Consider the following 27,949-nt stretch of genomic DNA (forward strand, 5'->3'; position numbering starts at 1 on the left):
CTAAACATCGTCACCAGTGTCGCTCCAAAGGCTGACAGCAACCTGCGAGACAAAGCTTCCCTGGATTTGAATGGGAATACATGCCTTTTGGTGCCTTACTGTAATGCTACGTGTTCTGAAATATGCTCAATTTCTTTCATAAACATTTGTTAATATTTAGAGAGAGATATTGACACAGCAAGCCCGGAGAGGGGGGAGAGAGGGAGACAGGCTGGCTAATTCATTTTCAGTCTGGCTCCTCTGGAAAAGTGGCTCCACACAGTAGCAGCACCTGTTCACTGAGAAATGACTTGGAGGAAAATGAAATGTCCAGTGTATGCACTAAATAATGAATGTGTGTACTGGTTGTCACAAAGATATAATTCTTCACCAATGAGGAGAAGGCATTTTAATAGAATTCATTTCATTTCTTTTTTTATTTCCTAAGGCTCCACACTTAATTATAGCATATAACAGTGATGTTTTGACACTAGGCTTTCATTTTAATGCTGTTGTACATCAGAAAAAAAAGAGAAAAAAAAATCCCTTTCCTCCAGCGTTATTTGTCTCCATTTCTTGCTGCTTCACACGGTGGATGGGAAAACTGAGGTGGCAATAAAAAAAATAAAAAAGACAGACTGCAAGTTTGATCAAGCTGTGTGTGTGTGTGTGTGTGGACAGCTACACAGTAGAGTCCCATGTTGCTGCTGCATTTATTCTTCTTGACTTTAAAGTTCTTTACTGTTTCGTGATAACTTTTAAACCCACACATGCGCCGCGTCGTCTATCTTCTCTGCGCACGGTGGAATTCAGCACGATTTTTGACAAGAGAATGAGAAAGGCCTGCGGTGAACGGAGGAACAGCAAAACAAGAGATGAATAACAGCCGTGTGGCGTGACACCGATAACACAGACGTATTAATCGCCTTCAGTCGGGTGAGTGCAAGGACCTACATGCACAAAAAGAAACAAAACGTATTTTGGGTGTGTGTTTGGGTGGCTGGGTTTAGAGCTTTGAGCTTCCATGGAGTCCCTGCCGTCTGCCTGCGAAACAAAGATGGAGCACAACAACAGATTCCGTTGTTTTCACCAGGAGTCGTCTGTACAGTATGCAGTATCATACATATTCCGATTAGTGGATCTGGGCAGAAAAGAAGTGAAATTGAATAATGAATACCTTTGAGGCTGTCTCCTTATTTCACACAGAGACATGCACTATTCTGTTTAGGAATCCCTTTCATTGGATCAAGGTCTGTTGAGCCCATAGCAGAAGAAGAGGATCAGTACCAATGTATTCATCAGTCTCTACTCCTCTGATACATATGAATGCATGCAGACTTAACAGCCCTGTTGGATTAATGAAGGAAGATAACGTAGAGAGAGAGGGGGGGGGCGAAAGACGGAGAGAAAGAGGGTACAAAGATTGGCGGGAGATGGTGAGCGGGGGAACAGAAAGAGGACGAGTGGGATATAAATATTCAGGCAGGGCTTTTCTGACTAGTGAGTCCTCTGCAGGCATGGGTAGTTTGCTCTCTCTGCGTTAGGTGCTCCCTCGCTCCGACAATCACAGCAGATCAAAAAGACGCTGACGAACTGGGGGGAGGGGGGGTGGGGAGAAAAGTTTCGCTTCATCAATCACACGCTCCCTGCCTGTATGTTGTTTTCTATTTACGCACACACATATCGAGGACAGGAGCGGATTGTGACGACAGCGCTCCTGTTTTCGAGTGCTCTCGGTGTTCTCTTATTGACTGGCGACTCCGGGGAGCAAAACTAATTTAGCTGCCGGGCAAACAGGCATGTGTGTGTGTGTGTGTGTGTGTGTGTGTGTGTGCGTGTGTGTGTGTGTGTGCGTGTGTGTGTGTGTGTGTGTGTGTGTGTGTGTGTGTGTGTGGTGCCATTTCGTGACCGCGTGTGAGCGCAGAGTTCACATACACGCCACGTATTTGTGAGCACACATGGATGAATTAGGAGTGTACATGAATGTAACGGCTGTTTGTGACTACAGGGCAGTTTATTGGAGAGTGTGGACGACAGATTCGGCTCGAGTGGTCCTGTGGTTGACAGTTAACTGCCCGCGGTGTTCACTGTCATGCTTCCAGGACAAAAGGAGGAATAAATGGAGGAATAAACAGAATGAAACAGCGCCCGGGGCAAAAAATGTGCAAGAAAAGACAAGAGCGAGGTTAAAATAGAAATTAATGGTTATATGTTGAGAGCATCGGACTTGATGGGTAAGGCCAGACCAGGATAATCATGGCCAATCATGTCCGGCTGTGTGTGTGTGTGTGTGTGTGTGAGAGTGACAGCCGTTTTTTTCTCCCCTTACCCATTACGGTGAGGTGTGCCCTTGCCTCCGCAGGTTTGGCAGTGCTGTTGCTAAGCAACGCCTCACAAACATATAACCCCGTGTCGGAGGAGTTCGGGGCAGGAATGATGAGCCGACGCCCACTGGCCAGACGACGCCCATCGCGTCTCCATGACACCACGAGGCTGTCAATTGGTCTGAGGGGAGAAGAAGAAAAGAAGAGCAGGAGCCGGGTGATTCGGGGGAAAAGGGAAAAGAGTGACAGAAGGCAATTACGACATATTAAATCCATCAGTTTGTGTGTCAATGAGGCAGGAGATGAATGATGACAGTCGGTATATCAGAGCAGTCAGCCCTACTCAGCATGAAGGAGCTTTAGTCGGTTACTCTGGATGCTGGAGAAAGGAAATGGGTTTTCATGTACGGTGACATTTTGCTTTTGGATAAACAACATCAGAACAACTGTCTTTTGTGTGCGTGTGTGGTTGTATTTCTTTAAGACACCATTAATGCAGCATTGTATTTATTCATGACAGTGCAGCTCAGTTTTGTGGTGCATTTTCATGCAACACTTCAATTCTTATAAGCAATCTGCATTCAAATGTGTCGTTGATTTAGTGGCTAATTGTGTGATCATCTATCCAGATGCCTCTTAAAAGTCATATTGTAGTGATGCAAATACTTGGATACGATGATAAATAATAAAATAACATTACATAACATATTAAAACATTGCTAAGGCTGCAACTAAATGACCAGAAACAATATTTTGTTGAAAGGTTTAAAGTAATAATGAGTTTTTTGGTTTGTAAAGTCAATGTATTAAGAGTCATTAATTAAACAAACTGAATCAGAAGGAATGACATAAAACAACCCGTAAAAGAGGCTGCGTGTGAAACACAAACTACTGTCAACGAGAACAAGTAATATTTCCAAAATACATTAGCTTAACGATCATTAATGTCACGTTCTCTTGATTTATTATTATTACACTTTTTATTTCTAGGTAGTTCTTTGGTTTTAATCCCATTATGAATCACTTTGACATGACATTAGACGGCACTAACAAAGGTCATATTAAGAGATGTGGAGGAGGAGAAGACAAGCTGGTAATTAAGCCACATTGAGGTGGATGGCACAATGTTTTGTTATATGACGTGAAAAGAAACGGAAAAGGACAAATCACACTTTTGGGCTAATAATACATTCAGCGACATACTTTCTGTTGCTGTTTTGGATGATATAAGGCTAATTTAGTAAACGTAATTGAATACAATAAATATCATTATATGTAAGAAGTCACATAATACTTTTCCAAAGTGGGCATCGTGGATGAATGTGCAACCAAATCCACTTAATATGCAGTCCAGCTGTAAATAGTATAACGGCAGACGTTGAATGTGTTTCGCCTTTTCTTTGGACACAGTTGGGAGCACGCTGCTTTCTCTCTCAGATGATACGACTCGAGGTGACAAATTGGATGGAAAAGTAATTAAACTTGCAGCTTGGCTGATATGTCAACATTGTGATACGCTTACTCAGTGGGTCCTGTCCGCAACAAAAGAACCCAAAATGTACCCAAAGACAGAAAAAGTGATTTTCCGGCCCGTAATATTAGATCTACTGGCACAGCTTGTTTTCAATCAGACTCCTAATTATTTTAGCACTCTAGCAGGACTGCGTTGGTGCATATGACTGATTAATGGTTAATGGATGTGGATAGTAGATGCTTTTAGACGCCAGCACTGCACTTGATTTCACTGATCATACTTCATCCCAAACTTCAATGGAATAGTTTCTCTCTTTCGGTTATCCCCTGGGAGCAGAATTATCTCTCTGGAATGAGTATCTTTTAGTGGATTCTCTGATATCAGAAATAGTCCCTGTAGAGAGGGTTGTTTCTGGCAGAAGAAATGCAGGAGTCTCTGAGCTAATTTGTCTACTGTTGTAATACCAGTAGAGTGGGTTGCAAGGACCCAATTACATGGTGTAGAATATGAATTTTAAAAAAGACTGACCGTAACTAAGATAAGATAAAACTGTATAGTCCTTAATTATCATGAAAATGTGTGTTGCATCACATATTTCTCAATATTTATACGGTGGAAATGGATCCTGCTGCTGCGAAGAATTGTTTCACACCTATAATATGTGTCAATCTTCTATAATGTGTAGGTTCGGTTACTTTTCATACTGTTCCTTGAGTGCTATCCAGTGGTCAAGTGCTGGTCAAGTGCTGCTGAGAAACATTTAAAGGGATTTCAGCTCTAACAGATCAGAGCAGCGTGTCTAACATCGACTGAACGACAAAAAAACCTTGAAAAAGATGAAGTTAGTATATTAAATACGGCCTTTTAAACAAGCAGAGCACCTGAATAGCACCTGATGATTCAGGCTTGCTTTTGTCTGGTCAAAGCAGCCTCACTTTTCTTTTGAATCAATGTTGGACCCACACATGAATATGTCTCTGAAGGCGAATAACAACATGATAAATATTCATAACCTTCCCCTTATGTGTCTCCTAGAATGTAACTGTGGCTACCCAAAGATGCGGCTTTCCAAACTGCCCCCTGCGGTTCTCTCTCCATCCTCTGGCATCGATGAAGTCAGTGATACAGAACACTGTGGCAGGTACTGCAGAAGTTAAGACTGTATATAGCTATACTGCACTCATGCCCCCGGCTGTGTTTACTACATATAAATAAGGGGGAGAAGTGTTGTAAAGTGTTCCTTTTGTCTCGAGAGAAGAGTCTATCTGAAGCGCTTGTTCAGAGCGAGTGAAATGACACACTACATGCTGTGTTCAGAGCAAATACTACATTGTTTAAGATGAAGCGCACATAAGCCAGTGCTCAGGTGCCTTTTTACTCATAAGGGACACAGAGGGAAGTCAAACAGTGTTCATCTAAGAGATGAGGGGAAACTGTAGAACGTGTTGTTGCTTTGAAAAACTGTTGAGTCAGACTAGACTGTATTTTCTGTGTGTGTGTGTGTGTGTGTGTGTGCATGTGTATGAAACACTCGACATGGGCCAGTATGAATTTGTGGGTGTGTTTCGCTTCTGTGCTGATCTCATATGGGACTTTGACCCAACTTCTGTTTAAGTTAACTTGGTATTGAGGTGTGTGTGTGTGTGTGTGTGTGTGTGTGTGTGTGTGTGTGTGTGTGTGTGTGTATGCTGTGTGTCTATACACTAACACTGGGGGGAGAGACTTGCTGAGCTACGAGTTTATGTGGTGTCCTCTAATTGCCTTGGAAGAAAACAGTGCAGTCTAGTAAGTAAGGAATTGTTTGTGTGTGTGTGTGTGTGTGTGTGTGTGTGTGTGTGTGTGTGTGTGTGTGTGTGTGTGTGTGTGTGTGTGTACATAAAATATATTTACCTGGCATTAGCAATGCACTCCAGTGTCGCCTCGCTGCTGCCTGCTACCACCGTTGTGTCTTTGGGTCCGATCACGATCGTCGGAGCCACAAGTTCTGACTCAGGATCTGTGACCGAGAGAGAAAACAAGAGAGGCAGTTTAGGCCATTAACCTCACACAGCAGCACAATATCAAACACAACGTCTCACACTCACACTTCCAAACGCTTTTTCACGTGTCCTTGGTTTCTGCTCTTAGATGCTTGTTTAAAAAAGGAGATGCACTTATGACTTCTGGTGACTAGTAGTTCTCTTGAATACCTATGTTGAATACACTTATTGTAAGTCGCTTTGGTTAAAAGCGTCTGCTAAATGACTGTAATGTAAATGTAGTATTTTAAATGTCACGGCTAACTATTCATCTTGACTGAGACTGTTGTGATACTGATATGGATAAAACAGCTAGAAAACAGATGGACCACACTCTCCGCATCTTACAGCCATCTGTGGACCAGTATTCTTCTTCATTTCCTTATTTTCTGTTCATAGTACAATTGTACAACGCAGCACCGTCATTTCTCTCTTTTTCCCCCCCACAACATTTATGATGATGCCCTCATCTTCATTTAATAAAACGATATCTTAATCGTCAAGAAGAAACCATGTTGTGATCAAACCATGCAGTGTGACAGTAGAAGCCATGTTTTGGCCACGCAGGAAAGAGTGATTAAATCGTGCCCAACGTACAAGATTAATAAAATGAACTCACACACAAATATGCTCAATGAAAAAACACATAGGAGAGATTGATTGTATGTTAGATTGAGATTACTATAAATAATTATAGAACATGAAAGAATGGCTCCAAAGTGTGTTCAAAATCAGGGCGACACATCTTCAACGATCGCACTGGTGCGCCTGACATTGAGCAGGTCTGTCTCTCTGTGTGTGTTTGTGTGTGTGTGTGTGTGTGTGTAAATCAGCGCCCTGTACTCCTCATTGAGGAACATAATAACCTGAAGACAGAAAAAGAAGAAAGAAAACTATTTACTACAACTAAAAAACGAACTATTACCAATATGTATGGTAACACTCATAATGCATTATAATGCAAAAGGTGCACCTAAATCATGTGCTGGTGCATCGAAAAAGTTGCAGCAGTGAAAGCAATATAAAAAGTTAGTGTGGAGCCCTGAGAGGATAATAGTGACTGACAGTGTCTGTCTGACTGAAACCAAAGATAAATGAAACTCTACATTTATTTCCACTTCTTCTAAACTGCGATTGTCTTTTATCCCAGACATATTTTCAATCGTACACACACACACACACAACAGTTCTCTCTTATAAACAATATCACTCTTTGTCAAAGACGCCACTGTTCTGTCTGAAACACATTACCATTCAGGGTATAATGATGTATCGGGAGACAGTATGATGGTGTGTGTGTGTGAGTTACAGTGATAGTGTTTGGAGAATACAGTGGTTAGAGAGTACAGTGGTGTGAGTATGTGAAGAATGATTTATGCCCTAAAAGGTGTGTAGGAGAGTATGGTGTGTGTGTGCAAGATTATGATTGTGTGTGTGTGTGTGTGTGTGTGTGAGTATGATTTATGGTGGCTATAGCCTCTCATAAGAAAAGGACACTCGAGGATTGTTATCAGTTTGAAATGTGCTGAGCAAATCTGCTCAGCAAAGTAGTATAAAAACAGTAGAATACGCCAATGGAAAATAAAAAGTTTAGCAATGTTTTCCCGAATGCAAGAATCCTTGTATTACTCCTATGTGTATGAACATCGTTAGGCTTCCCATGGATAGGCTGTATAACCGATGAATAAGGGAGGAGTAGGGACTACAAATTAACAGGCTAGGGCTGATAAGGGGGTCGGGGTGTAAGGAAGAGGAGTATGGAGGGAAGGCAGGGGGAGGCGAGGAGCAGCTTTGATCTCCCCTTTGATGGGAAAGAGGAGAAGGTGGTAATTAACTCGCTGCTTTTTATTCCTCCCTCTCATTCTCTCTCTCTTCGTCATTTTTTTTCCAATCGGAGAGACAGAGCTGAAAAGCCATATCCCCCTGTCACATGAAATAAGACATGCAGGATCATGAAGCTAGCACACACACACACACACACACACACACACACACACACACACACACACACTCTACTGTCTTGGCACCTACACTCTCTGACACTCTAACTTGAGGTGGAGGATGAGTCATTAATGGGGAAGATAAGTGAAATGATGGGAAGTAATAGTGGAGGTCTCTATCACTCTAAGTTTACCACAATCACACACACACACTCACACACACACACCATCACACACACACACACACACACACACTCTGTACATAAATACACAAAACCCTGTTATCTTGTGCGATGTGTGTTACAATTTCAGCGGTTTGGAGTTGGAGAAGTAATGATAGGTTGCATCGGAGAGTGGGTGGAAGTTACGCAGAGACAGCGGGAGGGAGGACAGGAAGAGGTAGACGTAGAGAGAGCAAGAGGAGACTGTCCATTAGCCGAGCCGCTCCGGAAAGCAGAGGTTATGCTGGAAGTGGTAGCCATCAGTGGAGCCTTAATGGCAGCAGCGACCGACGATAACGAGCAGAGGGAGACGTGAACCCAACCTGTTAACTTGGGCCTTGAGTCTGAGGGGAGCCGACCGACAAATCAGTACAGCAGGAGCACTGATATGACATGGGAGGGAAAAGGAAAGGGCTCGGAGGAGACGGATGGAGTGTATATGTAGATGGGGGAGACCGTGCAGATGGTCTTCTTCTTCCTGGAGTGACAGACGTGATGGTAGACGTAGAGGGGAAAGCAAAATGCCATATGGTTGTGTGATCTACGCTCCTCTTTTCTCTCTGTCAGTGTGTCTAACATCCTCTTTCTCTGGGGAGAGCTCTATCATTTCATCGCGTCCGTATCTCTCATTCCCTGCCGCCTATCTTCCCTCCTTTATTCCCTATCATCCTCTTATCTCCTCCTTTTGTTGTTTAAGCAGGGATTGTTAAATTAATCTTCCTCAACCTAAACAAGGATAAATATTCGAACTGGCAGACAATGTTAGTTCGTGTGTGTGCGTGCAAGCTGTGGCAGCTAAAAGGCTCCCTGTAAAGATTCTACAAAGAGAGTCCAGAAGTTTAATCTAACTCTATTGGATTCCTCATTTAGCAAATGAGAAACACCATGTGGCAGAGAGAGGGAGAGTAGGAGTGATGGAGGGAAGGAGGGCGGCAAAAAAATAAAAAAACACAGGGAGGGTTGTAGTAGAACAAAGCAATATCAGAACGACATCTTGGAGCTCTGAAAAGCTTCATAAAAGAGAGAGAGATGATAAGAAAAAGGAAAGCTGTTGAAGCAGTTAAAAAATAAATCAAAGGAGATGTGGATAGGGGTTAAAAGCAGACATTCTGCGTGTGTGAACACGGTTGTGGGTATAGTTTAGCACCAGAGAGAAACTGACGCATTGCAACGTTACAATGCTCTCGTCAGTGCAATCGCAGCTGATTGACAGTTAAGTACTGCAGAGGTGACACAGCTGTGTGAGAAATTGTGTGTGTGTGTGTGTGTGTGTGTGTGTGTGTGTGTGCGCGTGGTATTCAGATGGAAGCAGAAACCTCCTAAATTAAATCAAAGATGGGAATGATAAAAAAAAACAGGGCTGGTTAAAAGGATTGGTGCAGCATTAGGGCAGGAAAGAGATAAAGATGGATAAATAGAGAGCGAGAGAGGTGGACGAGAGAGAGAGAGAGAGAGAGATGAAAGGCTATTCCATCCACAGATTAGAATGTAATCCCTCTTCAAATGGATTCTCTCAGATTACAGCTTGTTCTCCTATTAAACCTGTCAGTCACTCCACACTCCCTATTGTGTCAGTGAGTCAGTCAGGGTGTGTGTGTGTGTGTGTGTGTGTGTGTGTGTGTGCGATGGCTGGAGATCTGTGTGTTTTAAGCCTTTCAAACAAATATCTGCAGAGACCTGGAGAGCAGAGGGACTGGCTGAGGGGTTAACAAACACACACACACACACACACGCACACACATGTACACAGGAGGAGGCTGGCGTTAGCTGACTGTGTATTAATAGAGTTGTCATATACGTGTCTGCAGGGTTCAAAGCCAACCAACACATATCACACTGAGACGACATACACAACAGAGAGAGGACGAGTGTGAGGGAAGGAGAGAGGGCGAGACTTTAAGAGAGAGAGAGAGCACAGAGAAGGAAGCTGGAAACGAGCACTTAAAGAAACTGGAGAGCGTTTAGAAGAGTATTTTTGAGGGTAAACATAAATAAATAAAGAGGAGAAGGTGACCGTTTGCTGATCTGTCTTGAGAATACTGCATGTGTGTGTGTGTGTGTGTGTGAGAGAGAGAGACTGGGGTGAGTGTTTGTGCGTGTCACTGCACTCATTAATGCTGCATGCTGACAGCTAAGTGTCACCGTCTGACTACACTTGCCTTAGAATGCCAATATGAAACCACAAGCCAAGACATGCCCCCCCCCCCTCACACACAGACACATATAAAGCCACACCACACCAAGAGTAGAAGATCCAAGCCCCAAGGGGAGACAGGCACAGACAATGGGAAGCAGTGAGGGGAGCGAGAAAGATGCCCGATTTAAAATATTCATCTCTTCCTTCAGCTGCCAAATCCTCCATCTATCTCTGTCATCGGGCCACATAAGTGATGGAGGGCGGAGATGGGGAGACGGTAAAGAAAGAGAGGAAGAAGAAGAAGAAGAAGAAGAAGCGAGAAACATGTAGCAGTAATGGAAAGGCAGCGTGGGAGTTGAGCTCTCGGGAGCGCTCAATGATTATTATTTCATTAATTTTGAGTATCATATCAGTTGCGTTTGTTTTGGGGAGCTGCTTGACAAAACCCACAATGACATAATGAGGTAACATTTCATCATCGCTATACTGGAATAAGGGCATGTGCGATTGCTTCATGCTCGCAAACTTGTTTTGGTACAGTGAAGAAAAGTCAAACTTAACTATTTTTATCCTCCATTAATTCTGAAAATCAACAACACACGACAGCGGCTCATGGGATTAATTCTTAACTAAGGCGTTCCAGCGTTCACAAAGAGCTTGTACTCTGAAAGAAGAACTGCGTCGGGAAAGTAATATTGTCACAATCGTAGCAATGACAGTATGTGCCCATGAAGGAACATGATAGCAGGGCTCTAGCTCTCTGTGTTCTCTGTAACTCAGTGTTTGCATATCAGCAGAGATAAACTCTTGTGGCATTTCTCAGTACTTTGGCCCTGACTCTGTTTCTGCAGCGGGAAGCTGCTTGAAATGTCGCGGAGAGAAAACGCTGGCACCTCGGTGATCGACGCTCAAGTGCTGCTGTGGGGGAAATGAGTTAGCATGTGTATAGCAGACAAAATGCTTCCCGAAGAAGCTAGAACAGGCAGTCAAATTTGAGTCTGCCACCACAGTAACATAGAATACTCTTCCCACTGCAATATCCGAAGGCCCGTCGCTGTTCTTCTCGCTCTATTTGCTGCCACGCGGCTCTTTAAACGCTAACGCTGACACCAGTACTGCTGCTGCTGTTCATACAGAATCCGTCTGTAGTGGCTGTAACGTCCCCAAACGAGTATTTTCTCATTTAATTAAGAACGTCAGTGCAAAAAGAGCATAAACAGTTTCAGGTGGAATCGGGGTGAAATGAGGGTGACTGTATTTTCAAACCCCGACACTTGCGGCGTGTGCAGAACGCAGCATTTTCATTGCCGAGTACTTTACGAAGGAAAGCGAAAGGCCCCGAAAAAGCTCTTTAGAAAAGACGCCTTTCTCTTCGGCATGACAGCTAACCACTCTGAAAGGTTCAGTCTGAAAGGAGTCGCGAGTGTCATGGGAACAGCCTCGACATCATTACATTGATCCAATGACACACAAACAAGACGATATGTTTAATTCATACATGTGGTGCAATATGTTTTTATATTTGGTTAGGTACTAATGAGACGGACAGAACCATGATAAGGGTCCATGTAAGCACTGAAATCTAGTTTATTATTACCTTAATTGTGGTGAAAACCGGGACAATTGGGTAGTTAATGTTGAAAACACCTAGCTTGAATATGGGACAACTCTGGACACACCGGGACGTCTGGTCGACGTATTATTGCCTCAAATTAATTCGCATCAGATTTTCTGAGAAATTGGTTTATATATGATTCCATAGAAAGACATCATATCATCACACTGCATTATTGGCCGGCCCGAGGCTGACCTTGAGGTTAGAAGTGTGCCGCTGTAGGTTTTTCTTACTGGCAACGAGGCAGAAACTGTGAAACTACGCTGGTGGAACATCTTTTACAGCTTGTGCCAATGTGACATGCAGCAAAGCATTTAGCTGAGTAGCCCTCAGCTCTGACCTTCTGGGGGGAGTGAAGGGTCACAGCAATATTTATTTCTCTCTTTAGACAGAGCGGGAGAGAGAGAGAAAGAGAAGGGGAAGATAATGTAAATGTTAATGGCTTCTTTACCTGTTGACCCGCGGTTCTTCTTGCCAACTGTCCATCAGCCGGAGAGAATGGGATGAGGAGAAGTGGGACAAAAGGGGAGACGGGGAAAGAGGAAAACAGGAGATATGTAATTTAGATTTCAAGTGGTTCCTCGGGGTGCAGCAAAATGACACATTAAGCTAATACACGTTTTTTTTTTAAAAAGCACAAGAAAATACAGGCTTTCGCAAATCGGCAACTCTGAGTCTCAGAGTTGAGAAGGCGCACAGGAAAAGGAGACTCTTCTGAGGAGAAAAAAACAAATAGAGACAGAGAGCAAGGTATGGATGAGAGGGAGGAAGAGACGGAGAGAAAGAGGGAACGGCATGTTATCATGGAGTCCAGAGGAAGACGAGCTGTTTGCAGCCCATCCATCAACTGCCAGCTACCGAATTTTGTCTTGCTCATTCACTCTTTTCTTCTCCCCCTTTATCTTCCCACTCTGCCTTTCTCCCTGTATCTGTCAGAAGTCTGGAGGTGGCAAGACTGTAGGCTGCGAGAAAATGATGGCATTGACATTCTACTAGCAGAAAAAAAATCTACATTCACCATTCATCTATCAATACACAACCCCTCCACGCTGCTATTCAGCCGCTCAGACACTCACTCAACTCTTGAACACTGGCTGTGTGTTTGTGCGTATGTGTGTTTTGATTCCGAGAGTGTGTGCGTGTGTGTGTGTGTGGTGAAAAATGTGTGTCCAGGGCCTAATTTAGATTCTGACGTATCACATCAGCATCAGCACAAAGTTCTTTCAGCCGATTCAATAGATGCACACACGCACACACACACACACACACACACACACACACACACACACACACACACACACACACACAGGGTATGGGGCAAGTGATGAAGAGTGAGCAAGCAAGCTGACGAGGAAGAAAAACAAAAGCTGCAATCAAAACGTACTGAAAGAAAGCGGAGGGATGGGGGTCAAGAAGTTTATTTCTGCTCAAAATAAAGATTGATCTGTTGTGAACAAAGGTTGTTATGGAAACTCATGGCTTCTTGGCATCAATTGAAATGTGTCCAGAGCGTATCAGAAATTGAATGCTCAAAGTCGGCATTAAAGCTCAGATGAATAGCTTTTTTAAATCAGATCATGTTTAAAATCAAGAAGACCTTCATTTAGACAACGCTCTCTATCTACCTGAATGATGATTAAACACACAGCGCCGCTCGCTCTGAATACTGGAGGTCCTGGTTCAAAAACTATAAAGTTTATAAAGCTAAATCATTGATATGATGTGAGTGAAAGTTTAACTGGGAGAATGTGACTCCTGAAATTGATGTGAGACGATCCACTAGAGAGAGTAGACTCGCTTGGATCAGGGCCAAAAAAGCTTGGCTCAGATGACGCTGACGCACAGGTAAGCTCAATACCGCTCTGTACAGATCAAGGCACGCTGCCCGGACCCATTGTAAACACAGCCGTTTAACTAGAGCACAGTTTGTGCTGTTAAGTAGCAGTGTTGAGAAGACTATTATTTTGGAGAGTCTAAAAAGAGGGTCAGCGCACACACACACACACACACACACAATTGCCCACTGACACACAAACAGAAAGGCTTTGGTCTTGGGGGCATGCCATCCTGCGAGTGTATTCAAATGATGTGTCACACTGAGTCATCTTCAGTTTCAAACGGGAACAGAGAAACAATGGGGACGTCAGGGGACAACAGAGCGAGCGTGAGCTAGAACGTTTGTGTGTGCTCACAACAAAGCGCCTGGCGCTCGCAGAGCTGAATCCGCTCGACACATTTTCCCGGTAACTTTCACTTCCCTCGCTGTTGCGGAAAAAAAAAGCGCCTGGTATCATTTGTTGTGTTAATCAATGTGTTTATCGATGTGCGTTTCACTGCAGAGACAACTGCGGTAGTGCAGGCCGATGATGCTTTTCTGAGTGGTGCTTTACATAGACGTCAATAAAAGAAGGAAAAAGGATGCGATCGCAAATATAAAAGGAAAAGCTCAAGAACAGTAAAATACAAAGCACACAGTTAAAAACACCGTATTAAAAGTAATGTTCAAATATAAATCATCCAAAAGGTATAACAAGTGCTACTATTAAAATACACTTAAAATCAGGTGGTTGTCTTCAGCAGAAACAGTGTGAGCAGATCAAACTGGGAGACGGTTCCAAAGCTAAACTGCCAGCACAGCAAACGCTCCATCGCCCTTTGACTTTAACCTGGACCCTGGAACAGCTCGCACGCCTGACCCCGCAGAGCTAAGAGGCCTTTTTGGACAGTAAGGAGTTCACTGATGTACTCTGGTGCCGGGCCTTGTAAAGCCTTTGTAAGCCATGAGTGAGATTTCAAAGAGGATCCCAAAATATACTGGTAAGCGGTGCACGGAGGCCAAAACTGGGGTGATGAGAGAAAAGCGTTTGGTCCTCGTCAGACGTCTGGCTGCAGAGTCCTGCAATGACGTTTCGCTACATCCCAGGAGCTGAGGCTGGTAAACAAAGCGTTACACCAGTAAAGCAGTGAGGGAGACATGCACCGATCCATCAGTCTTGTCTCAGGGCTCTTAACAGAGGTGCTACTATAATGCATTTAGTTGGCAGTGTGCGGGTTGGGTTTGGTTTCCTGGCAGGTTCTTGCAGGTTGGGCAGATTGGATCTTATAACATTACATCACATACTGTATTGGTTTCTTCTGGGAAGGTAAAACCTGTTAGATAAAGTGGAATATACGTAAGTGTGCTGCAGCTCATTTCCAGTTGGATTCTATTTGTCCAGTAATCTGGAGAACTTTTATTTGGAGATTTGTTTGAGTGAGAGAAGGTCCTGTCATTTGGTCCAGTTTTGCAGCAAATGTAAATGGTTTACTTGTCAATGTTGTATTATGAACATACAATTCAATTAAAATGTTCCATGAAAGAAAATGTACGAATATGTTTGTGTACGCTGTCAGTTATTTAGTTCTTAGAAAGTAAGAACATCGGAATCAGCAGAAACAAATGGGAATAGGTCAAACCGCTACAAATAAATCAGCCACGCAAATTGCAATCGGGGAATTTCTAGCATAAATAATATTCTCTGTCTTGATAAAAGATCACATTGCTCTGATCTTGGAAATATTTCTAATGATTGTGCCAATGTTTTTGTGTTTTGTCCAAAGTTAAGCTCACTGTCGGAGAGATAACGCACTAACTTGGTATTTGGGATAAGGGGACACAGCAGTGGCTGGACTTGATCACGGGGTCGCTCAGTGCCGATGATAACCACCTCTGCTTTGTCAGCGTTGGACTCCAAAAGGTGTTGTGACATCTGGTCTCTCACATCAGCTGTGCGGCTCTGTAGTGTGTCCAGCTTGCTGCATTTAATGGCGGTACATGACTCTAACTGGATACGAAACAGGCCACTTCTCAGTGTCATGGCTGATCTAAGGTGATGTGTTTAAAATACAGTCTGAGGTGATGTGAAAGTATTCGCGTGTGCCTAAGTGTGTCTCGGCCTTGAGTATGATTTGTATTCATGGATTCACCTATTGGGCACTCAGCTGCCTGAAGGGCCGAGAGACAAGCAGGTCACCGTGTCCTCTGTCTGCTGTGTGTTTGTGTGCGTACAGCAGGGGAATAAGTACAGTATCTGTGTGTTGTGTGTGCTGTACCTCCCACGTGTGTAAAGGCTGCTGTTGCTATGTGTGTCGTGTCTCGCCGTGTTACCATCCCAGCTGACCTGTGCAGGTGACTCACCTATTTGCTGCAGCACCCCCATACCCTCCATGACTCCCCCCCCCCCCAACCTCTCGACACACAACCAGCCCCGCCGGGTGTTCCTTGCTTCCTTTCCTTGCTTCCTTTCCCATCTACATACAACCAGGCACCCTGTTGCCTTTGGTGACAATCTATTCTACTGTTTAGCCTCGCTTCGTTCTCCCCATCTACTGTCACACTTCCCCGAGCAAAAGGATACTTTCTCTTTTTTTTAGCAACACATTTGGGTCTTTTCTCTCTCTCTCTCTCTCTCTCTCTCTCTCTCTCTCTCTCTCTCTCGGCTGTTTTAAACCCAGAGTTCAACCCCCCAAACCCCCCTTACCATTCCAATTTACGCTGTCAATCTCACTCTCCCTTCACTCTGTTCCTTTATCTCGCCCTAAAACACACACTGACACACACCTATTTGAAATTCATATCAATGGCCATACAAATGCAACACTCCAATTTCCAATCCTGACACATTCACAGAGACAAAAACAAGGACGCGTGGACCCCGTCCACGCACACACACACACAGTAGTGTTTGGTAAAATAATAAGCTGGCTGGAGAGTTGACCTCAGACCTCGGAGAAACTCCTGACGGACCCAGATCTGTATCTTTCCTCTCGTCTCCCCCAGTAGTCTGTCCCACTTTGTAAAACGGAGCAGAATTTAGGAGGGTTATCATTTATACACAGCATATAAACAGCAGCGAGCGGGGTTACGTGTTACATCGTAGCGTTTCCACAACCCTACGCTCTGCTCATCAATCCCATCCATTGCTCAGATTCTCCTTCTCTCCATAAATGTGGACTCTGGGAAGGTTACATCTTCCTGCTGTCTGCCTGTCTGTAGCAAAACACTAGCACCAGCTGACCTTTCCAATTTACCATGTCAGTCATGCCCACACACACACACACACACACACATACACACACAGCCCAGTCTCCCATACACATGCAGGTAAAAGTTGGTGTCAATCATCCTTGTTTAGAATCCCAAATGTCACCAGGTTTTGACATTCTCTTTGCTCACTGTCAGAAAGAAAAAAAAGGTTAGCTTATCCCCGCCTTTCTTCCTTTTTCTCTACATAATTTGTACTCTCTTCTCTTGTCATCGCCTCTCTCCAGACTTCAGGTTTTGTTTGTGCCCAAACAGATGCCTGCACTCGAGATAAAAAACCCAGCGATCCCTTGTTAAACATTACCTCTTATCACCTGAGGAGTCAAACAAAGAGCACACGAATGAGACGGTGAATAAAACAGAGTCATTGAAATTGATAAAAAAAAGAAAAACCTTAAAAAGAAACAATAGAAGTACATGGGGAATGTAAAAGCAAAACATAACCCGAGTGCCATGTGTCATTACATGGCACTCTCAGTGGGAAATAAATGTAAATGTTGAATTCATAGTGTGAGCCTAATGATGGCACGGAAAAAGGAGAAATCATTTCCAATTCAACAGAAGAGTGCCGCTTCTGCAAGTTTGCACCTCTGATAAGAGACAGAGAGAAAAACATAGGAAGCCTCTGATCTTGCAGAAATATTAAAAGGCGAGAGAGAGAGAGAGAGAGAGAGAGAGAGAGAGGACGTGAGGGATGAAAGACACGGGGACGACATGACAAAGTTGAAGCAAGAAGGTGGGGCTTTAAAAGGCAGCGATGTGGTGCTGCTGTGTATCTACCACCTCCGGCTGAAATACCGGATGGAGAAGACCGGGACAGACAAGAAAGAGGAGATGCATCATTACTAAATCAGGTTGTTTCCTCGTTTCCTTTTCTTTATCCAGTATGCTGCAGGGTACTGACTCATCTCACTCTCCTCCTTCACTGTCAGCAACGGATCACACAACTCGCGGTTCGGAGAGTATGGCGGTTTCGAGTCACGGATCGGATAAGCAGGGAAAATATCACTTTTAGAAATCTTTTTTTTGATTGCCAATCATCGATGAGCCATATTATCGGCTGATGCAGATCGTGTTTGTTATTAATTTGTTATAACAGCTAGTATACAAGGTTCCAGGCAATTTTCTTCACGAACCAACTGCGGTCCGTTACAACACTGCTCTCTACTCCTTATCTCTTTTCCAAAAAGACTGGAGGTCTAAGTACGGGGTCTAAGAGACCCTCGGCTTAAGTAAATAAGCCTCATATATAAGAGGATGCTGACTTTGAAGTGCCTCCTTTAGAAACAAGTGTTTTTCCAGTTAAGCATTCGCTGCTCCCTGCGTGGCTGCTGCTTTTGACACAGTCCATTCATTTACACACAACATGGCAGCGAAGTCTGCAGGAAGGTGTCAGATCAATGGAGGGTTTCTTTGGGCACTTCTTTAAGACATTCACTTAGAAACTCAAAGTCTTTGGAGTGGAGTAAAAATGTGACTATTATACGAAGGATTTAGAGAATCCCCTTTGGGAAACTCCCTCGGAAAAACCCACATTATATGATATCAAAGTATTCACACACAAGAATACAATATATTCTTAAGAGCTGCAAGTTAGGATTATTTCTAGAACCAACATTTACAAACCAACTAATCAGAAACCAAGCCAGCATAATGCTACTGCTAATATCTACATTTCATCTCAGACTCACTTTCCAAAACTGACATTTCACAACCAACCAATGCCAATGCTTGTTGATTGTTTTACGACATTTGCGTGAGAGTTGGTGACATACATTTCCAGCAGCCGCTCATCGCACCATCTGACGTGCCTAAAACTGACATGGAACAGTCGGTTTATAGTCTTTGAAGCCAGAAAGAGGGAAGCACATATTGAACTTGTGAGACCGAAACTCAATTATCGAGTCAGTCTTGCTAATTTATACTGCGATCTAAAGGAAAAAGGGAACGAAACAAAGTCAAAACATTACATTTCGAAGAGGTGTCCAACTTGGTCCGAACAGCCACCGTGGCCAAACCATTTTTAGAATCTGATCAACAAAAGTAATGTGGCGCGGGCAGTTACTCTAAAACACGTCAGATAATTGTGCAAAGTGTCCATCAAAACTCTCCTGTCCTCCAGGTGACTCCATCAGATTGCTTTTTTTTTTTTGTTAGACCAATTGTTCAAAACCCCAAAATGACCAATTTAAAATGATATCATGCAGAACAATCCTCACATCAGAGAGGCCAATATTCCGACACCGATTAAATGCCCCTAATACAGGAAATCGAAACAGATCAGCCAATCGTTTTATAATTATCTAAATGTCCTACAGTATCTCACTCGCTCATTGTTTCTGTTTACCTGAACGCTCATCTCGTTTACTTCTTATGAGAGTATATTCATTTACGCTGCTGGGACAAACAAAAGCTCACGTCCACGCTGACTGACTCAGTGTCAGTATGTATAAGTGTGTGCGTGCCCGTGGTCTTTATGCCCATGAATATATGTAAAGCGCTCGCTCATGTGGGCAAGAACGGTTAGGGTCTCTGTCAGAATAATGGCTCAGCTGATTAAGTGGCTCAGAGATCGATTGGTCGGGCCTGGCTGTAACTGATTCATTAGAACAGTGATAGATCAGTGAGATCTGGCTGCAGCTGTTCCGCCTGACTCCGGACAGCACGGCCTGGTAATGGACATCATCCGTCTGTCTGTGGATCACAATGTGTCCCCATGCACACACACACACACACTGCTGTATGTGCGTCGTATACGTGGAGGCTACACACATCTCTTTTCTTCAATCACCTCAAACAACCAGGCAGGGAGGAAGGGAGTGGCGGGGCGGTAAGTAGGGATGAGGAAGAAGGCGGAGAAGGGCGGAAACTATTTTGGGATTAAAGGCCCTGTTGATCTATTCCTGTTTTCAGCATCCTCTCTCAATCTTCAACTTTTACACTCTGCCTCTCTTTCTTTCTTGCCATCTATCTCGATCGTCCTCAAAGCGTTCCCAGCTCTGCCCTTGCTCACGGCTCATCTCGTTTTGTTTGACTTCCCGGTACCCGATCCCTCTCTGTCCTCATCTCTCCTTTTTTTTTAATCTCTTCTTCTTCCACTAATTCTTTGCGAGTGCTTTGTTCTGCCCTGAAACTCAGATAAAACCACTGCCTAACGTACAGACTGATAGCGCAGGGGACGAGAGGACAAACACACACAGTCATACAGAAGTGTGTGTGTGTGTGTGAGTTTGCAAATGGGTGTGAAACGTGGCTTCATTTTAGCGAGGCTTTAACAAATGATGACAGTCCAGTGAAAACTAAAGCACCACCCACACAGTCTTTCAGACCGTGGTGTCAGTGCAACAACTAATGAACAAATGGGATATCTGTGTGCTTGTGTTAAAACTGTGAACTTAATTTGTTCGTAGATGTGAATGTGTGCGTTTATTGGTGCGAGAATGAGACACAGTACTGGCTCTATGAATCATCATAATGCATTTCAAATTAGCACTTTACTTACATAGCTTTGCCACACACACACATATAGAGCTGGGCCATAAATGAATGTTATATCAATATTGACTTGTGATTTAAGATTCAATGTCATCTGGAACCTGGTTGTTACAAAACCAAGGTATATCTTTAAGTGTCTGTTCTAGCTCTTAAATGATGCTTTGCAGTTAATTGTGTGACCTTGTTTGTGTGTTATACCACACACATGCAGCCTAAACGTATTTATGTTGTAAATCTGATGGGTTTCTTGTTCATTAGCTTTGCTTCTGCTGAAATGGCTGATAAGACTCCCATTAGCTGATGAGTATGCTTGTCCGTGTTTCTTCCCCTGGCGTGTCACACTTGGTGGAAAACAGGGTTCGTACTCTCAAACCAGAGTTGGTGATTAAACAACAGTGGAAAGACTAACGAAGACTGAGTTTTATTTAGTTTCTGTCGAGTGGGGTTGTCATATATTTGAGTTTTGCGCATTAACCAGCTTTACAATTTGCCTCTCGCTCTCACACACTGATGGAGGAATGAATTAAGTTTGAGGTTTAGTGTCTTGCTCAAGGACACTTAAACTTAAATGGAGAGGAGGAGCCAGCCCTGCGATTAGTGGACAACGTGCTCTGCCTCCTGAGGCACAGGCACAACTAAACACATTCTACACTGAATTTCCATAAAATGTAAATGTGAAAACATATTGCTAAGTGAAGCAACCGACGACACCATCACCTCACTCTCTTTGCCCCCTCCCTCCGGCCTCTGAACATAATCCTCCTTCCTCAGCACCTCATCATCTCCCCTCCAATTTTCCTTTATCTTCCTTCTGTTCCACCAATCCAATCTCTCCCCATCAGTCACCAGCTCTGTCCCCCCCCCCCCCCCCCTCTAAATCTCTCTTTCACTTCTGTTGCTTCAAATTAACATCTGCTGACTGGCCTGCTGCTCCAATAACCTGTTACGCCCAGCAGGAAGCTCTGGCACACAGAGACAATCAGTGTGTTCGCATGCACAATAATATTTCATTTATATTCGGGATACTCTGAAAACTGTTTATGAAAAGCCTGAATATAGCCAGTGTGTGCTGATTCAAGCTGGCATATGAACAGCGTATCCCGTCGGGTCGCTCGGTTTGGAGTCGTGAAGCCTCGCGTACTCTCACACAGCGATGAGCATCAGAATGAAGCACCAGTACTGAACGCAGTGGGGAAACTAAAACGTCTGTCTCCATGTACGCAGCGTCCAACATGAGGCTTCAGCTGGACTGAAACTCCTATTCCCAATATTACTGTTCATGCACACTCACTGACACACACACACACACACACACACACACACACACTTGGGTTGCAGGGTGCACAGCGATGTGGCCATAAGGAGCAGCGGTGTGACTGACAGGATCATTAAAATCACGAGCCCCATGCTACTGATCTGCGCACTTGACACCTCATTCTGCATCTCGTGTGTGCTCGTGCATTTCATCTCAGTAAGGGAGCTGAGGTGGTGTCCCTACTAAGTGTTTGCCTGGGGAAGTGCAGATGTAGATGGTGCATCAACTACGTTCTTTGCCTCGCTCTACCCAAACCTCTGCGTGTTGTTGAACTTCTCAACTGAACAAACACATCAACACAAAACCCGCGTGAAATTATAACTTTTACAGCTTCTCCCTGCTCCTGTTCTCTGGCCTCTCTAGCTCCTCAACCTCTGCTCCTTCATTGATTCTTAGAAACTTGTCCCATCCAGTCTGCGACTTTTGGCCTCCTTCCTCTCCCAACGGACACTTTTCTCACTACCTGCCTTTCCGTTGCCTTCTTTTGGTCTATTAAGTATTTTATTCGGATTTGTAGACGGTTTAAGTGGCCGCGCGACTGCGAAATGCTCCGTCAAAACCTTCTACATGGGCATCCGTCTTAATGTCTTCCATCATGCTGTAAAACACGCATGCAATTGAATCCATAACTAGGTGTAACAAGTAGAGCACACACACACGTAGCCACACACAGTTTGCTTGTCATGCTGACACAGACAGTCCGTGAGTCCATCCTTCCATCACTCCGTCTCTCTGTCCGTACGACGGGGTTTTAATTATAAAACCACAGAGGAGCCTCATTATGCTGAGAGAGAAACAGAGAAGGGACTGAGACAGAGAGCGGAGACGGGGATCAAGGCGAGTCTGATCCCTTTGCAACTGACATATTGAATATAATAATTCCAGACAGAACCAGTAGTAGCAGGAATTAATCAAAGAACTGATTCATTAGCCAATCCTCTTCATAAAAAAACACTGAGTATTAGTGCCTATTTGTATGATCGTATGTGTGTGTGTGTGTGTGTGTGTGTGTGTGTGTGTGTGTGTGTGTGTTCCACGTCCGTAGACTTTAAACGACCAGACTTCCGATACAAAAAGATTGTTGTAGTGCTCACACAAGGTTAGATCTTTTAAATTAACCTTGCAGGTTACAGAAGTGTGTCCGACTCCAGCATACTGGTACTCATTCTCTAAGGTTTACATGCAATTAAATGCATCAGTGATTTTGTTAAGTGACCTTCAGGATGGTTATCTACATAACTAGCCTTTGGATAGCTTGCACACAGCCTTCCTACGCAATCTCTTCAAAAATGTTGACTTGGGCTGGACCGTAGATTTGTCACGGCATATAAATAATTATGGAACCACCTTTCACCATTGGGCTTCACCACTGGGCTTAGCCCAGTTTATTGCTGAAAAACTTAATTTTACTTGCGAAAGGCCAATAAAGAAAGTAATATATGAAGTACCAACCATGCTTACTTCAATGCATAGTGCACAGAGTAGAAACACTGATATTCAGCTTTTAATCAATTTTACTCCAGCTACAACTGAAAGAAATGTCCTCATTGAACCACAACAGTAAAAGTGAAGCTTTTTCTAGCCGTGTTGATATTCGAGAGCTATCACAGATGGTCACAGAACGAAGGCTACTGTGCAAAAAGTTGGAGTTATTTGGCAAGAAAGCCTGAACACACTGAAGCCCATGTGGTGTTTTCTTTTATCTCTTATTTTCAAATGAAATTGTTCAAATCGGTGTCTGCAGAAACTGCTGTATCTGGCTGCCTTAAGACAACCGCATGCACAAAATGCAGGACCAAAATAAGTGTCAGTGTTCGCTTGTTGCTGCCTCTGAAGTGTAGACATGACAACTGAGGTACTGAGCGGAGTGAGTATTGTTTATTAAGAGTTGTAAAGTGTGAATGTATATAATTACTGAACATGTGCAAACTAGTAATACACACCTGTGGACAAACACTCACGTGCACACTTGTTTTTTCCTGATAATGCTACATTGTGAACAACAAATCTACGTAAAGAGCCAGTTAAGCTTAGCTAGCTTAGCTAGTTAAGCTTAGCGGTTAGCAGCCGGTGGGCAGCACAGTCTTGCTTGGCTAAATAATGGCGCTAACAGCTAACATTAACGGATGTTGCATTAAGTTACGTTGTGAAGCTCTATTCAGTAAAAAAATGTGCTTTGGTAAAAGGTCAATTGTAACTCTATTATGATGTGTTGAAATGAAATCTTGTAAAATGCAGTCTTACTTGAATTATAACTGTTGTTAAAATATTTTTGATAGATATCAGAGAGGGAACTTCCTGTTCAACACTAGCTCTAAGCAGCTTATAATATCTAATTACAACTACTAATACAAAGCCTTTTTTGTTAATCAAAGCAAACAATTCTTGACAGTTTACACCAAACATCACTAAACTTATGGTATCTGATTCAGTATCGGGAAGGACAAAATGGTATCAGAACATCTCAATTGTTTATCAGCTAAAAACATGGGTGAGGATCCGTCAAACAATACTGTAAAATCTATAAATTGTCTAAAAAAGATTTAGCTTTGCAGTTTCTTAAAACACTAGCTGAGTATTTACCAATGATTTGTTCAAGCATCAGTAGTAAAAGAGAAAAGAGCAGCAAATCCTCCACATTTGAGAAACTAGAACTCGGAAATCTTTTCAATTAATAATAATTATCAAAATACTTGCAGGATAATTTTCTGCTGATCTTCAGTGTGTAAAATTAATTTAGCTTCAAGGTTGTGTCTTTCCTCATCAAGGGCCAATAGACTAATCACCAACAGGTGCACCAAATAGATTTTGTACTTTTTGGACCTCACATCTCTTCTTGTTTTGAGTTTTGTCGAGTGCGATGTTCTTTTCCTCTCCCTTCAGGACTAAACGTGGCAAAACTGTCCTTACTATAATTTTTACCATCATTCAGGAAATCAAACTAACAACTAAATAATCGGAACTGAGAGCCGCTGCTGTTGCCAATTATAGTGTAGCCGCAAAGAAATTCTACGCAGGAAGCTCCCTGTCAGCTAATGAGAGACGAGTCAAACAGACAACATTTTTATCTCCCTGGTAAATAAAGAAAATTGGCAGCTGCTTCCAAACAAAACCAAGGAGAAAGAGAAAAGATTTTGAGTCACTGTTCAGTGCGTACACCTGTGCTTGCATCAGGGGGCGGTGAGTTGCTACACCGCATCCAATTTGGCATTCGTTTTGTTTTGAGGGGTCACCAGCCAAAACGTCTGAGAGAGAATCTCTCCACAAGTCTGTTGCTATTCTCACTGGTATGACTACAAATCTCCTGAGTCTTTTTCTCCCTAACCGACGCTAGACGCTGCAGACGACGTGTCTCCACATGAAGCACACCGAGGCAGCTCGCGGCACAGATCATTATGTTGCCATGTTGGTTAGAGATGTTTCTATGGTTTTCCTTGAAGCCCACCAAAGCATGAGGCAGCGAAAACAGGCAAAACTCGTGATGAGAGCTGCAGCACTGAAAAACAACGTCTGAACACAGGGATACGGGGGATTGTCTGATCCTGAATCTTTAAGCTTTTAAATGAAGGGCTCACAGGTGTCGGGGTCTGCGACACGACAACAAACTAACACAAACACACACACACACACGTGCAAACATGTGCATGCACTCAAACCACATGCTTTCCACCCAACAAAAACACAATCACAAACTCACTCGCTCCGGGACACTAAAATACCTCCAATTAGACGCGCCATAGAACTGGCATGGGACCTGGAGCAAAGACACACATGGATGTTTAGACGCACACACACACACACACACACAGTTGCACACATGCACAGAAAGATCCACGGCAGGCTCTCATTTAAGAGTCAGTGATGTGGAAAGGGAACATCTGGGAAGGAGGGGAAGGAACAAATGACACAGAGACACACAGGCATGCAAAAAAAATAACAACACAGACGTAATTGCCGAGCACAGACACGCGCTTACACAAACAGGTTGCAGTTTTCGTCAACTACTTCGAGACGTGTATCCATAAAAGCTTCTTTTTTTTGAACAGACAGTAAGTTGTGTGTCATGTATGCTGTTCAAAACATTCCAAGCAAAAAGTTCTCTTCTCTTCCTTCATATCTACTTCCCCAACCAGTCCTGTGTGTGTGTATACACTGTGTGTAGTCTGGGTTATAGGGAGGCCAGCTGAGTCAGATGCTGCACAAGTCCGTTCTTCAGGCCACTCCGTCACTTCCCAGGGCGACAGGCCTTGCTCGGTGGAGGGGGGGGATAAACAGGAGAAAAGGGAGTGATGTAAAATGGCAGACACCAGGGGAGTCTCAGACAGGAGGCGTAATCAAACTCAGACAGACTCTCTTCCAATCACTAAGCCGAGGTAATCAAACTCAGACTCCCACACCTTCCCCAACACACACACACACACAGTGGTTAAGGTTGCGAAAGGTTATGAGGTTACAAAGCATTCGTGCACTTGGAGTCAACCTGTCCCTCAGCTCTCCGTTCAACTTCGTCTCCTGTGTTGCTGCCGCGTCTCGTCGTCTCCGCTTTGTGCTTGCTCTTCTCTATATTTGCACTCCATTCAGCTCGCGCACTGTTTACGGCACTTGAGAGAATAACTGCCTGCTGAATGTCTCTGTTCTTTATTCAGCAGAATCAAACTCAAATCATTAATGTGCAGAACTACCAGGCTTCAAAGACAAGTTGGAAATTTCCCTCTTTCTTCCAACTTTCTTGTGTGCGAGACAACTTGGTCCTCGAAACTTTGCAGAAAGTTTCACATTCCCTTCTGCCATAAACTAATTATGGAGGTACAGTATGTAGAGCATGTTAAAGGGGAACTACGCACATTTTAATCATCAATCAGTGAAAAAAAAGAGGTGGGAAAAGAGTTGTAAAGAGTTTTCTTTGATTCTAGAGGGCGCTATGTCGAGTCTGAGTGATGTCACAGAAGTCAGCTTGGCTTTGTTGACAAAATGTATAAGAGAAAGCCATGTGCTACAATATCACAAAGCGGTATTGTGGAATTTGAAAGATGTGAGCATTTACTCGGCAGCGAGGGTCTAACGACAGGATGCAATCAATTGCATTTAGGGACTAAAAGTCAGGGCGCCTTGGCCTCTACTGCATGGATCGATTAAAAAAAAAAAGAGAATCTGTCTCGCAAGTTCCCAAAACTTCATGTAAAGGAAACCGCTGGAGTGCCCATTTTAAAAGGAAGCACTCTGTAAGCTTCTATGTGAGCGCGTGACATTCTCAGCTATTTTTGCAGTTCAGCAATCACTAACAAGCGTGACATTACTGTCTTCTCTATAGAAAAGATAAAGGCAGCTGATCAACTATTGAGCCCAGAGCTGAGATAGCATTTAAAGTGCTACAGTAATTATATCGCCATACATGCTGTCAGCCACAATCTCCTACCCTCTCTCTCCCGCCTACCCAGCACGCCCTCCTCTTGTATATATATATGAGATCCATGGATGTGGGATCAGAACTTCTTCATCTCGGGTCGACTGAGGTGTCAAGCCGTTTTGTCTGCACGCGTCTTTTGATGATGTCGAGATATATGCGAAGAGTTTCCGGGCATGTGTCTTTTCGCGTGTGTACGTTAGCGCGTCGGCAGTGCTTTCATGTGCGTGGGAGATCACCCCCTCCAGCGACTCTTCTCTTTGGGGATATTCTGCTGCTCTAATGGTCTGATGTGCAAATCTACAAAGACCGCCAGCGCTGGGAACTGAAGAGCAGCACACAGACATGCCCACACTCTTCTGGCCAAGAGGGAGACTGGCTGCTGTTTTGACTGACAGGCTGAGTGGTGTGTGTGTGTGTGTGTGTGTGTGTGTGTGTGTGTGTGTGTGTGTGTTAAAGAGAGACGGGGAGGGAGAGATGATAGCAGGTATGCATGGAGCTTAATTAATTGGAGAAGGGATCCTCATCTCCCGTCAGTAACAGAAATACCCAGAGGCCATTAGAATTCTTTCCTTCTAATGCAAAAACACTGAGCACACAAGGGGTATGCCGTCACTAATTGACCAGATCTGCACCTTGACTCTGCCCCCCCCCCCCCCCCCCTCCCCTCTCCGGAGCGGCTGTGTTGAAGTGATTTGTCACGTTGATTAACTTGATATTTGGACGGCACATGTTCTTCGTTGCATATTTAAGATTCATCCTCTATCAATCTGTCATGTTCAGTATGCAGTGTCAACTGACTGAAAACGTCCTCTGTGACACCATATGTTGTCAGCGGTGATAAAAAAAATAAAATTAAAAAAAAATAGCTCCACTAGCTGTTTATTTCAGAGGCGAGCTGTTCCTCCAGTGATTACAGTGTGTGACCTCTCACCAAGCTGTTG

At 43.7% G+C, this 27,949-nt stretch overlaps 1 protein-coding gene across 1 annotated transcript in view; it reads right to left on the bottom strand.

Moving 5' to 3' along the window:
- Positions 1 to 27,949, bottom strand: part of LOC306695970 (protein sidekick-1-like) — a gene marked incomplete at both ends in the record, with an annotated part of 206,754 nt that overhangs the window by 71,880 nt on the left and 106,925 nt on the right. The window contains 3 exons of the mRNA XM_079159429.1: positions 2,309 to 2,484; positions 5,668 to 5,773; positions 12,160 to 12,186. Coding sequence (XP_079015555.1) covers positions 2,309 to 2,484; positions 5,668 to 5,773; positions 12,160 to 12,186 — 309 coding nt within the window. The remainder of the gene's footprint in view (positions 1 to 2,308; positions 2,485 to 5,667; positions 5,774 to 12,159; positions 12,187 to 27,949) is intronic.

This window comes from Pholis gunnellus (assembly GCF_910591455.1).
Source record: "Pholis gunnellus genome assembly, chromosome: 5".
NCBI classification, from domain to species: Eukaryota; Metazoa; Chordata; class Actinopteri; order Perciformes; family Pholidae; genus Pholis; species Pholis gunnellus.